This window comes from Apis mellifera, linkage group LG13 (assembly GCF_003254395.2).
Source record: "Apis mellifera strain DH4 linkage group LG13, Amel_HAv3.1, whole genome shotgun sequence".
In the NCBI taxonomy this organism is placed as follows: Eukaryota; Metazoa; Arthropoda; class Insecta; order Hymenoptera; family Apidae; genus Apis; species Apis mellifera.
In genome coordinates, this window is record NC_037650.1 from 6,054,212 (window position 1) to 6,067,692 (window position 13,481).

The window sequence follows — 13,481 nt, forward strand, 5'->3', positions numbered from 1 at the left end:
GAAAGAGACGCTCGCTTATGGTAGTATCTAATCTCCTAGTGACAGACTCTTTCAGACAATTTCTCTTTCTCCTCTCTCGCGGCTTTTCCCCTCGTGCGTGGAAACTCGTGGACGTTGAAAATTCCGCGACAGCCCCGGATAAACGCGGGGTTCGAGACGATAAAGCCGGACCGAGAATAGACAAATGACGTAAGGCGCCGGGAGGTCGCGATACGCGTTCGATACATATTCGCGGATCGAGCGAGGAAGTGCGTTTTATGGAATATCAAGTTAGAACAATAATATTAACCGGATTCTTTCGTTTTTTCGTGAATGTATTTTGGGAGGAGAAGAAGGAAGAGAAGGAGAAGGAAGAGGAGAAGAAGGAGGAGAAGAAAGAGGGGTCGGTGGAATTTATCGAATGCTTGACGAGATTGTAACGAGGATACGATACGGATTTCGATAATATTAATGGACAACTGTACAACATAGTCGTCCGTTGCGTTTATTATTGTTTCTTTCTTGGAAATATAATATGCGCAATATTTCTAAAGTCGAGCGCGTCAACAAGCAATCGATAGGTTTCCAACGGGTTTACGGTCAAGTGTAAATGTTTACACCGTTCGTATACAAGCGTAGATAAACGTTTCGAAATGAGACGTAGTTGAAATGGTTTTTATACGAATGAATGGCCGCCAGTTTTAGGAATCAGCATATGTGAAAGAAAAAGCTGACCTCGTCGATACACGTCGCCCGTGTTGAGCCCGTCTATTACGTCGTTGAAAAACGATCGTCGAAACACCTAGAAAACACGTATTGAAAAGACGATTAGAAACGCAACGAATGAACCGTTGAGAAAAGATTCTTCGTCATCGGTGAGGAAGATGAGAAAGAACGAGAATCCGTCCATTCTTTCGATCGGATGTCGAGGATATCCCGTACGATCATCCCGTGTACGCGTTAATCTCTATTTCGAGAGAGTTACGCGACAGTGGAATTTCTCAGAAACGACGTTACATCCGTTTCACTTGCATCATTCCACGGGCGGATAGGCTCATCCGGACGTCGTTTAATTATCGTTTAGCCTGTCATCGTCGGCTTCGATCAACTTTGCGAGCAGCCGACTTCGAAATTTCCATTCGACGGATATGCGAAAAGAAAAAGAAAAAGAGAGACTCACTCACCGTATACGCGACGTGATAGTTCCGTTGATGCACGTCACCATGGCACTGAACGGTGGACAGCATGTTGACAGCTGTCACCCACGAAACAATTGATTGCCGATCAATTTTCGAAACACACTACACAACTCTCACTACCTCGCCACCCCCTCCAACGATCGAGGAATCTTCGTATTCTCGTATCACCATGTACTCTCGATCGTATCATCGATCGAGCCATCTTCAACGTTCGACCGGAAGTGCATGGTTCATCGCCCGAATTGAACTTATCCCTAATCTCGTTCGACTCTTTTCTATTCCTTTTTTTTTTTGTTTCGAGAAGAAGGCGAGGCGTGGAAAAGCGAAACCGCGAGGAAAGGACGACACGCGCGGCACGTTCGATGGCAAAAGCCGACGGAACTCGAATGGAGCTCGTGTCTTTCGGATCACGCACGGAACGTATAGGTTTAAGTATACGGAACGCGCTTGCGCGATGCCCCGACTAAGGCGCCCCGAGACCGCGCTTCTCGTTTCTCCGTCTCTTTCTCCCTCGTCTTTTCGCCCAAGATTGTCCTTCCTCTTGAGATAAAAAAAATGCAATTGAGGCTTGTTGAAACTTTTAAAAAATTAAAAAAAAAAATCACTTATTTATGCGATACAATTTTCTTCTATCAAGTGCAAGTAAAGTTTCAATCCTCTTTTGAAACGAGGTTGTCCGATTTGACTTTTTCATAATTATTTTTGAGCATCGATATCGATCAATCGATCTAAATTCTCGATTAATTCTCAATGGAACGGTTAATGGATATTGTAAAAATTGGATATTCGAGACATTTTATTTTATCTCTCAACGTTTCTCAATTTTTCTTCGAATCTCTATCTCTATCGAGCGAAGACGAGTATCTCGAATGCTATTTTGTTCAACGGCATGCATTTCAGATCCCGTTTCTATACAGGAAATCTCGTGATGATAAATACTCATGATTTATTCAGACTCTTTCGCAATAGTTATAGTTATGTATATATATTCACAGTATATATATATAATGGTCCTTTTCCTCTACAAGCACGCAGTAAAGAATTTTTCTGTCTGCTTTGAATCTATATATATAAAAAAAAAATATATATCTTCGTTTCGATACACAAATTGGCGATTTAAAATTTTAAATAGAAACTGGAAAACACGGAATCTAATCAAGATTAAACATCCAACTCCATATCGTAATTACCGTATATCGTCCTCTTTTTAATTTTGAAATCAGCCAGAATAATATCTCATGGAACACGAAATCCTCGATGGAATTTCCATCCATTTGCATGGATGAAAGGTCAAAATATAAAAAAAAAAAAAAGGAAAAAAAAAAACCAATTCTGATGCATGTTATATTGCGACGATATGCAAATCCGGGGAGAGAGAGAGAGAGAGAAAGAGAAAGAGATTATCGCAAAAGTTCGATAAAAGAGAGGAGAGACAGGATTCTCGATGATTATTCGTTCTTGTACACACAGGAATTCGATTATCGATACAAATTCAATCTCGAGGCATCTCTTCGTCACTTTTATCGATTCGAAACCGGTTCGCCTGGGCCTGGATCATTTGTCTCGATCCGTTCGATCCTACGCGTCGTGTCATCCCTCGTGTCCTCGATCGTGTTCCGATTGCTCGCAATTGATAAACGGCGTCTTCGTCAATTCACGAAAACTACACCCCCCTCCTCCCTTCTCCCCTCACTCTTTAAATGTCGCATCAATCTTCTTTCTTTTCAACAGTCATCCTTGATAATCAATGAAACACACGCTCGAGAACTCGTGGTGCGAAATTAATTTCGAGCGTTTAATTATATATATATATATATATATTTATATACGGTCTTCTTTAATTATTCGAGGCGACTGAACAGGTGGGTCGTTTCATCGGTTAACCGTCCTCCCCGATTTTGCATCGTTAATTTTCATTTTCTATGGACGAGTTACGTTCAAAAAAAAAAAAAAACTTGCACGCGGATTCGATATCAAACTTTTTTCCCAAATGTGTTTCAGTTTCATGGAATGAATTCGATGATCGACATGGAAAAATTGCGTAGGATCGAAGAGAATATTCGTAAATTCTCTCCGATATTTATTACAACGTGTTGTTATAAATGTGAAATTTATTAAACGTTGACCACGTTGAAATCCATCGAATTATCGGGCGATAAAATTGACAATACCATGGAAATTTTTTACAAATCTAGAGATCCAAAATTCGATCGATTTAAAATATTTGCGATATTTATAAAAATGTGCTGTCATCTATACGATTAATTTATCGTCGCGATCAATTGTCAATTATCCAACGTTTCGTCCAATTGAACACACCAATGCTCGATTCGTGTTCACAATTCAGTTAACCAGCCGGCCAGTTATCGAATTAACCACACTTCGCCTCGGTTACGCGTTAAACGTTTCACCCCGACAGGCAAGGGGTTAAAATCACACTCGACAACAGGGGACCGGTAACTAAATGGTAATAACACACTGGCCGACACTTTCGACCCATTTTCTCCCGGCCATTGTATTTATAGAATTGGATCGGCCTGTAATAATAATAATAATCGGTTGTCGCGGAAAAAAAAAAGAAAGAAAGAAGAGAAAACACAGTTTCATGCTCGTGTTTTCGCAACCACCACCCACGCGCGCCAGCGTGTATTGGCAAAATAATAATACGACGAACGAGAATATTCGCGAGGAGGATCGAAAAAAAGAATGATTTTATACGCCTCATCCATTCGAATTCTTTATCGACTCGACGAATCTCAGGCGTAATTAGAAGATAACGAGCTCGCTAAGATAGCTGGCTCTTTCCAGATGAGTCTCGCCATTCGAAACGAAATCTCGAACTCGATATTTTACGATACCTTAAATCTCTTTTATGCACATCGTACGAAAGGAGGGGAGGAAGCTCGGGTCCTGAGAGTGACCGTGCTCGTTCTGAATTATGGGAACGATCAGATCTTCGAATGTTCGAGCATTCGCGAGGCATTGCCCTCCTTCGTTGCGTCGATCGAAGGTGACGAAGCGAAAAAATTGAAGGGTTTAAAAAGTTTGAAATAAAAAAAAAAATTCATGAAACATAAAACTCGAAAGCTTGGAAATATAATAGATATTTATAAATTTAGAATCTCGTTCCAATTTTCAAATTCGGTCGGTCCGTGACTAAATTTCGGAAGAAAAATAAATTCCAAGATTTATTGCACATTTCTAAATCGAGAAAACCGAGGAACAACAATCTTCAAACAAATTATTCTCGCGTTCCAATTTCTCGAAATCCATACACAATTAAATTTCGAAAGACGTTGCTCTCTAAATAACCGACCAATCTCTCTCTCTCTCTCTCGAAATCAATCAGACCATTCATAGCGAGCGTTCCCCAGAGTGCATACTCGTACACTTTGTATTTCACGTACGGGGGAGGATAGGATGGCGTCGCAACATTTTTCACGCTTGCAACGCGAAATTCAGCCGAAGGAACCGAGGCATTAATCGTTCGAACGGCTTCGGATTCGAGGGGAGCGGAGGCGTCGGTTCATAAATTTCGATGCACTTAGAGGCGCCCCAAGCGCCTCCACGCCTTTGGCGCATCTCGAGAAAGGGTGCAGGGGGCGAGAGGGATGGGACAGACGATCCGGTACACGATGACAAATCGTTCACGGGGGAAAGGATCCCAACTGTGAAACGACGACGCGCGAATAAAACTTGGGGGCGAGGGAGGGAGGGATCGTCCCGCTCGCAAAAGTCCGGGGACGTGTTAAACCCGGCATATGTCGCGCGATACATATTTCAACAAGTTTCTCGCAGTTCCGGGTTTGAGAACCGTGCGAAAGGGTTCGATACGTTTTCCTAAAGCGAAAGAATATTCGGGTGTGTTCGATGTATTGAAGCAAGGAATCAAGAGATATTATCCGTTTTAAAAAATATAAAATTAATAAAAATATCTGTATGACATTGTATGAATGAATTTTTCACTCGATAAATAAATTAAAAATCGTGTTTCTCGATGTTTCGATTAAAAAGATTACGTTTAATCCTCCTTTAATCCCGAATATATCGCGTAAATTCTCTTTGCGCATAAGTTACAGGATCCCCCTGTTTAAAAATAGATCAAGCTCGAAGAAGAAAGTCTCGTCGATGGAGATAACCCATTGCTCTTCGAACGAGAATTGAGCGACGGACGAAGGAAAAACGCACAAAAATCCTTAAAAAATCGAGGATCGCTCGCGTAACGGATCCATTTAATTCCTCGGTTTCCGGCCAATTCCTCCTTGCCTTCCACCCCCTTCCACGTTATCGAGTATACAGTTTACAAGTTTCCAACGAATCAAACTCGTCGTCTAGGAAGGTTTAGGAAAGGTTTGCTGGTCGAGGTATAGAGCGTGTCTAAATTTAACCGGAAGTCGGAGGTGGCCTCCACCAGAACGGGGGATGAGACGACGATGGATGGAGATGGCGTGGCCGGTGCCTGGCTGGTGAAAGTGGCCGCTTCCCTTTTTCCTTCTGTCGCCAAAGATCGAAGCCAGCTACCCCTTTCGAACCGTAAATAAATCCGTTCGATTTACACGGTAGACGCAGCTTGCGCTCGTATCTCGGTGGCGAAAGGAAAACAGCGGTGGCTTGGAAAACGTCTCTCGATGGCACGGACAGCTCTTGAACAGGCTCGATTATGCTCTTTCAAGAGCGCGTTTGTGTTTTCTTAAGTGGATACAGCACGCGGGATTTTGCTTCGTTTGTATATAATTTTTCCTCCCTCCCGTTTCTTCCGACTCTTGTGATCCTTGTAATTTATTTAGAAAATGGCAAAACCGTATCCGATATAAAAAAACGAATCGATAAACATTATGGAAATTTAATTAATAAGAAAGCGCATCTCTCTTGCTTCGATATTAGATGAAAACTTTCGTAGGATTTTGGAAATTTGGAAAATTAAGAAAAGAACAGGTTAATTTTTTCGAATCGATGAAAATAAATCCGAACGCATCGTAATTTCACTCAAAGCAAGATGCACTTTTTTCCCCTAATTGAATCGATGAAGATGAGCGACGAAGTGAGGAATGGGTTCGAGGAATAGATGGAGGATCGGGGGGGGTGATTGATTAATTCTCTAATAATTGCAAGCATTGTATCTGTTCTCGGTAAGGGAGGCAAGGTTACGCGGGGACGAGGAAAATTTCGTTTGCAGCGCGTTTGCCTGCAACGCACAAAGCAACCCGTGCAATTAAGTTAAATAAGATTAATGCTCGGCGTGATGCAACAACTTGAATGGCGCGGCGTGTTTCGAACCGCCTTGACGCGGATTCGTACGATCATTGGGTACACACGAGATTGGGCCAACGCGAGATTAATTGCATCGAAAATGCAGAAAGCGTTGCGCGTAAAAGGCCGAACAAGACCGCTCTCTGTCTACCGATCTCTGACTCGTATGGGGGTTTGCTCAATTTGCATTCATCGTCAATTTCCGAAATTGCAAATTCGGTTGTTTCCATCTCTCGGCACCGTTCCGCGAAGAGGCGTAGCCACAAAGGGGTGATTTGAACTATGAACACTGGCGGGAATAATAATAAATAAGGATATTTCTTAATATTGTTTATAGATGTATATAAAAAGCTATATAATAAAAAATTTTTTTATACTTTATAGATATAAATATATTATATCCACCTCATAAGAATCTGTTTTCAAAATTAATGTTGAAATTAATCATAATAAAATTTCATTATTATTCTGTTACTAAACCGAAGATTAATTTGTGCTCGAAAGATCAAATGTTGTGTAAGATTGCTACTCCTTTGTCTTCGACAAAACAACCAATTTGTCTCTCAAACCATCCACTTAACAACTCGTCAAATGATCACATTATTGTGACACGCCACGACAACGTGTGTATACATATATATATATTTATATATTATACGCATACTGCTCAACCTCGAAGAAATCCTAAAGCGAGAGAAAAAGAAAAAAAAAAAAATAAGGTGCTCGTGCCCAGCTGCCTAACCGCATCTTTTGCCGTCAACATTTTAACGACCTCAACCCTATTTCCTAACCCCCTCTGCAAGCACTAAACGGTCAAGACGTGGAACACGCGCGACGGTTTCCTGCGTTCAATGAACCGATGACGACTGGCAGCTGCAGGACTCTCAAGGACTTGCGGCCTCTTTTTCTTTTTTCTTTCTTTCATTCCTTTTTTTTTTATTTTTCCCTTCGACTCGAAGACCCTCTTGACCTCGTGACTCCTGTTTCCTTGCTCGTCGCCATGAAACAAACAGCCGAAAGCGGCAACCTCTCGACGAAATTCACGAAACAAACATTTCTACCACCCCTTCCTCTCTTCGTTCCCGAAGAGCACGAGAATCTTATCGAAATTTCGCATCGTGAAACTGCGTGTAATAGACCGGAAGACTGGAATTCGTGCTCTCGTTTGACTCAAAAATCAAACTTTACTTTTAAAATAAAATGGGAATCGTTCGTTCGTTCTTCGGAAAATTGATTTGCAGATTCTAGAGATTCTCGATCGCTCGAAAATTACGAAAATTTTCTCTTAGAATTCAGATTTCTTTATATCATTTCTCACGTGTCTTCGCAAACTTTCTTTTTCTTTTTTTTCACAATTCAACTTCGTGTTTCTCGAGAACTTTGAGAACTATAAGCTTGCAATCGCAATATTGGTTAATGCATCCACACACATGTCATCATTATCAATTCATTCATCCATACAGTCCAGGCTGTATCAGATATATTACCGTATCCTAGTTTACACGCAGGTTTAGAAGGTTACACGCGATACGTTACCAATTGCCGATTAAAAGGTTAATTATCGAAAGGCTGACCGATCGTTCGTTTTCGCGTGGAGAAAATCTTCTGGATGGATTAATTAACTAAAGGATTTTTTGCATGAGTAAAAAGCGTTTAAGAAATTGTAAGAAGCATAGACGAACTCGCTTAAATCGCATAGGATGATACACTTCTTTGCATGCTAGAGGTAAATCGAGTCGATGTTCTGATTTCTCGTCAAAGGAGAATCTTTAATGCGGTTGATAGAACGTTTATGCTGATTATACTCTTTGATATCATTTGAAAAAGAAACGTAGAATATATCTCGATGTAAAACTTGGTAGTATTTTGTTTAAAAAAGATATATTATACTTGATATTTTGCTTGATATTCTCCATCGAATACAATCCCAAGATTATTTCCTTCGAACGAATGTTGGAATTTTGAAAATGATCCGAGAAATTTTCTTGTTTATCTGTTTCTTTTCCTTTAAGAATCCTTCTTTCTCTTAAAGATCTTCGAGATCTCGATCTGTCGACGATTACACGGATCCGAGTTACGCGAGTTATAATATTATGTTTCGACGATGAAAATGATTGCGCGACATGGCGCGACGAAGCGGCGCGGCGCATCGGTTAATCGGCATCAACGGAGATAATAATGTCTGGCTAACGTGCAACTGGACGACCCTCGATAATCCAATTGGACTTTACACCAATTGGACGATCCCGAATGGAAGCGTGGCCGGTCGTTCAATCGCAGCCACCGTGTTATACATCGTTGCGGCTTTGTTTTCAATGGCCGGACGCCTGAATTCGTTGCACGATAGCGATCCCATTGGCCTCCCTCGTAATTGCTTAATTAGGTCAGCCGGCCAGCAAAAAATAAGGATGGGATCATCGTCGATCCCTATATATACATATACACATACATATATACGGTACAAATTGTTTCGATGTTGATGTCACCGAAAATATCAAGCTGCCGTCGTCATATCGGAATTTCACGCTTAGCCGAGAATGATCTCCGCGGATGAAAAACAAGATTGTATCGTCGAACGATTGCGACACGACTCAACGTTCCGTTCGATTTTTAAACCTCGGAATCGAATCATCTCGTTTAAACACGCGAGATTTGCGCGTATTATTTTCTTCTTTTTAATCGAATAAAATGGAAAAGAGATTGGAGAGTAGATGTGCACGTTTAAACACGCGAGATTTGCGCGTATTATTTTCTTTTTAATCGAATGAAAAAAAAAAGAGGTGGGGGAGTAGATGCGCAACAGGTTGAACGTTCGCTTTGTTTTTCTTCTTCTTCTTCAAAAAAGTATCCGTTATTTTTCATCGAGAGAAATCGATCAGTTTCAATAACGTAACGAGATCATCCATGATCATAGATCGAGTAATTCCTTTCCGTCCAAACTCACCGATGACCCCGGTAAATCAAACTCGAATAGAGTATCAGAGTACAAATCGCAAAGGGTTGAAACCCTCATCTCGATTGCAATTTCAATTGGACGTACGGGCGCCGCATGTCGATAGAATCGTCGCGAACAATGATGCGCATTTATATTTGCACGCCTGTGTACAGATATCTATGTATCTATGTACCACTACGCGGGATGCGCGTTATCTGTCGATAGAATTCTGAAAAGCGATACTAGAAATAGAGAATTCGTTGAATATATCGCGCGCCTCCTCAGAGATCTGTCTCTCGTGATAGATCTTTTTTTTTCTCTCTATCCTTTCGAAAAGTTTACTTTCTTTCTTAGAAAGAAAATAAAGTATATTCGATCGTACGAGTTTAAAAATTTTATCACGCTATTATTTATATATTCTAATTCATATATTTTCGTCGAACGAGCTGTCGATTCTTGACACAATGCACGTAAGCTGACGTAACGTGCAAAAGTGCTAACTCGAAGTCTTGGTCCACGTATATACGGTTGAATCCTGTTGATATATATCCCTCGAGAATATTCCATGTCCCTATATCTAACGCCCTATCGCCACCACCCGGAGATTTACGTCCGGGGGAGGTGTATATATATCGAGATTTCATCGTATGAGACGGGTGAAACCTCACTGGCTCCCGAGAAGAGCATGGATTTTCGGACTGTCTCGAACTTTATTTCACACGATTCCTATCCTTTCATCCGACTCCGTCATCAAATTCTTTTTGCAAATATATATGAACGGCTTCTTGTCAGATAAAATTAAATCGTCGACGATCTACATCTTTATAGAATTGAACAAAATTTTAAATTCTTTTTAAAATTGTTCGCGCCTCATAAAATATGGATAACTTGAAATCGCATTTTGATTTAAATTTTTACAAGATTCAAGGAGGAAAAAATCTATTAATACTTTCAACAATTTCATTATTCAAACGAATCGCGAAACTGACCATCGTATCAGGATTTCCCTCTGTGCATTCAAGTTACTTTTTGTATCGTCGACCACGATTCCATTCATCGTGGTTCCAAATTCGGCGACGATCTTTCGACGAGTAGTAGTTTGACGGACAAGAGAGGAAATCGATAACAGGGTCAGAGCTACTTACCGCGACTTGTTGACTGTTAGTGGGGCTGGGGCTTGGGCTGGGCGTCGAATTCGGGGTTGAAATTTCGCCCGACGTCGGTGAGATCGAGCCTGCGGTGGCGACCGTGCCAACTGTTGGAAACGCTCGTGCCGGATCCGCCTGCCATTGCTTGTGGATTTGCTGCGAGGTGTCCCGGAATCTAGCACCCTGCGGACAAAAACAGCGATCCGTGAAAATTCAACCAGCCTTTAATAATCGAATAATGGAAACGCGAGATCCGTTCTCATCCCCCGATTCCATTTCTCTGCCCGCATATCAAGTTAATATTTCCCTAAAATTAAAATTAAAATTAAAATTAAAATTAAAGTAGTAGTGGATCGCATCCCCGTCCGTAATTGCTCGACGACAATTACGAAACGAGAAAAATAGAAACGTTGATATTAAAACGTTGCCATTAAGAAAAGGCGAGCACGCGAATCCTCGAGGAATCAGAGCGCGCCAGAGGCCGCTTACGCACACCTCTGCGCGCCATTCGTGAAACGCGCGATGACACAGTTCGATTAGTCGCGGATATTTGCCTTCGAACAATTGTATCGTGAACGATAGGTTGGCACGGTCCAATGAAAAACTGGTTTCGAAAGGCGCGGTTCATCTAAATTGCCACCAATTGTTACCGCCAAGAGACACGAAGAGTATTTCGAACTTGCTTGAACGATCGAGTTGTCGAAAACGAATCTCATTTCTAAAAAGAGAAAAGAAAAGAAAAGAAAATCTACGTTCCATTCTTGAAACATTTCTGAAACAGCCTTGCGAATATACATATATATGTGTTATCCTTTTGGAGAAGTTTTGAAAGGAAATAAACGTGTCAAGACACCTTATTGAGGAGGTTCATGGACCTCTTGAAAAACGTATCCACGAAACAAAAGATCGCGTGCGATCGTGCCACACGACTAAAAGGAACAACGTTCCTCGCTGTACGATAATTATAGTTACGCAACCACCTGCCATAATAACGATTAGCATAGCGGTATAATGGAAGTCGTAAGTGGAACTGCTTGCCGTTCCACGACGAGAAATGGTTCTCCTCTTCCTCCCTTCTTCCCAAAACTCCTCTCCCTCTCTTTCCCTTCTTTGAGATATTTATCCGTGTAAAGGATCGAAAACGACGGATGTGGAGCGATCCTCTCCGGGGTGGCGCAATAGGAATTAATTCCACGACGAATGAGAATAATTTCCGAGAACTGTTCTCCGTGTTTACCTCAAAATTGCACGGTCACAACGCGCGCGATTCCATCCATGGCTAATTGCGCGCGCAATTGCATTCCCGATCGAGAAAAGGAGTCGCGTGGCCTCTCTGTATATTTCTTTTTTTTTTTTGGAGTTGCAGCTTGAACAACCAGTCACAATTCACGATCTTCCCTCCATAAATTCTCCTCTTTTCCCCTCCATTTTTTATTCCATTTCGTTTCTTCTCCATTTTTTCTTTTTTGTTCTTCTCGATCAATCAATAAACGCGACCCTCGAAACGCAATTTGATGAAATTTATTATTAACTGACGATGTGAGAAAAAAAGAAAAGAAGAATAAGGATCGAAAAATTTGTCATGCGGTTCGTTTTCTTCTCGAAAACGAAAATTTCCACGCGCTTCATTAATTCAACAACGAGGACGGGGCTCGTGTGAAAAAAAATCCAATCTTCACGCACGTGTTTTTACATGTCTCGTCCTCGTACAAGCCGCTACGATCAATCTTTGTTCGCGTTGCATTCGAATACGAGCACGGGATCTCCACGACCTTTCCCCCTCTCCAGCGGAGATAAATTCTGGATTTCTGGAATCCATTCGCGGATAGCGCCGGTAAATCTCTTGCCCGGATTAAACTTCGAAGATTCGAAACGCGAGCAGTGAAAATTTGTCCCCGCTTTAGACGATCAGATAAATCTATCCTGGAAAATATCAAATTTTTCTTATTTCTGACAAAAAAAGAAACGACACCACTTATACATCGATGCAACAATAATACCGTACCATATTTTCATTATCCAATTCCAAGAATACACGACGATGAAAAGAAAGGAATAATTGCGTAATCGTTATCGAATAACTTAAAAAAGGCCAAAAGGTTATCTTTTTTTCCCACACCGATACGCGTGGTTAAAAGACTTAAAGATTTAAAAAGAATAAATTTCCAAATCGCCCTCGTTCTACCTGATTCTAACGTCAATCAGAAAATATAAAAAAAACCACCCTCTTCCGATATCCGATATCCCACGAGATTGCCTCCCATCCCTATACTGTGTCTATATACGCCCCGGCAATGATCCGTAAGCGCGGCACGTTTATCTTGCTCCAAGATATTACGACGAAACGAGCACGAACAAACGTACGAATTAAAGGGTAGCCGCGATTGAAGGCCTCTCCGCGTTCGAGAGTGATGATCTCAGAGAGATCGAGATCGACGGGTATATATCCCGGCTCTGTCCATCCTATCGATCCGGTGGATCGTGAGGGAATACGGTACACCGCGTTTACACCGGCCACGATTGCCTCCTCGTGTAAATAAAGGCGTGGTTTTAATTAAGCGACAAGCAGCTAACACACGGAGAGAGAGGGATTACGTAACACGCGTAATTAGGCAAGGGTCGAAATATATATATATATAGGAATCGCGTAAGAGAGGTGTTTCGATCTCTCGAGTGTATGAAATATAAATTACGTATGTACAACAGGGGATGGGGTGAACGTTTCGCGTAAATAACGGGGGATTAATTAAGACGGCAGACCGAAGAGATTACAATTTCTACCCGCGATAATGATAATGTCTGGTCGATGCAGAGGCGTTTATCTTAATTGCGCCAAGATTAATAAAATGCACATGGGGAAACGAGCGAAACCCCGTTCCGAGAAAGTCCGCTTGAAACTCGTCCAAAAGTTATCACGATTGAACGACGTCGTCACGGTTCGTCGATAACGTCAAGATGCTTGTTAAAAAA

General features: G+C 41.5%; 1 protein-coding gene across 14 annotated transcripts in view; it reads right to left on the bottom strand.

Moving 5' to 3' along the window:
* Positions 1-13,481, bottom strand: part of LOC408429 (tensin-1) — a 147,194-nt gene that overhangs the window by 49,703 nt on the left and 84,010 nt on the right. For 12 of the 14 annotated variants that reach the window (XM_006560362.3, XM_006560361.3, XM_006560369.3 and 9 more), the window contains one exon: positions 10,509-10,694. In XM_006560362.3, the coding sequence (XP_006560425.2) occupies positions 10,509-10,694 (186 nt within the window). Of the gene's footprint in view, positions 1-714; positions 734-1,163; positions 1,564-10,508; positions 10,695-13,481 lie in introns of those variants that run through there. The other 2 variants (XM_006560371.3, XM_016915782.2) reach the window with 2 other exon arrangements.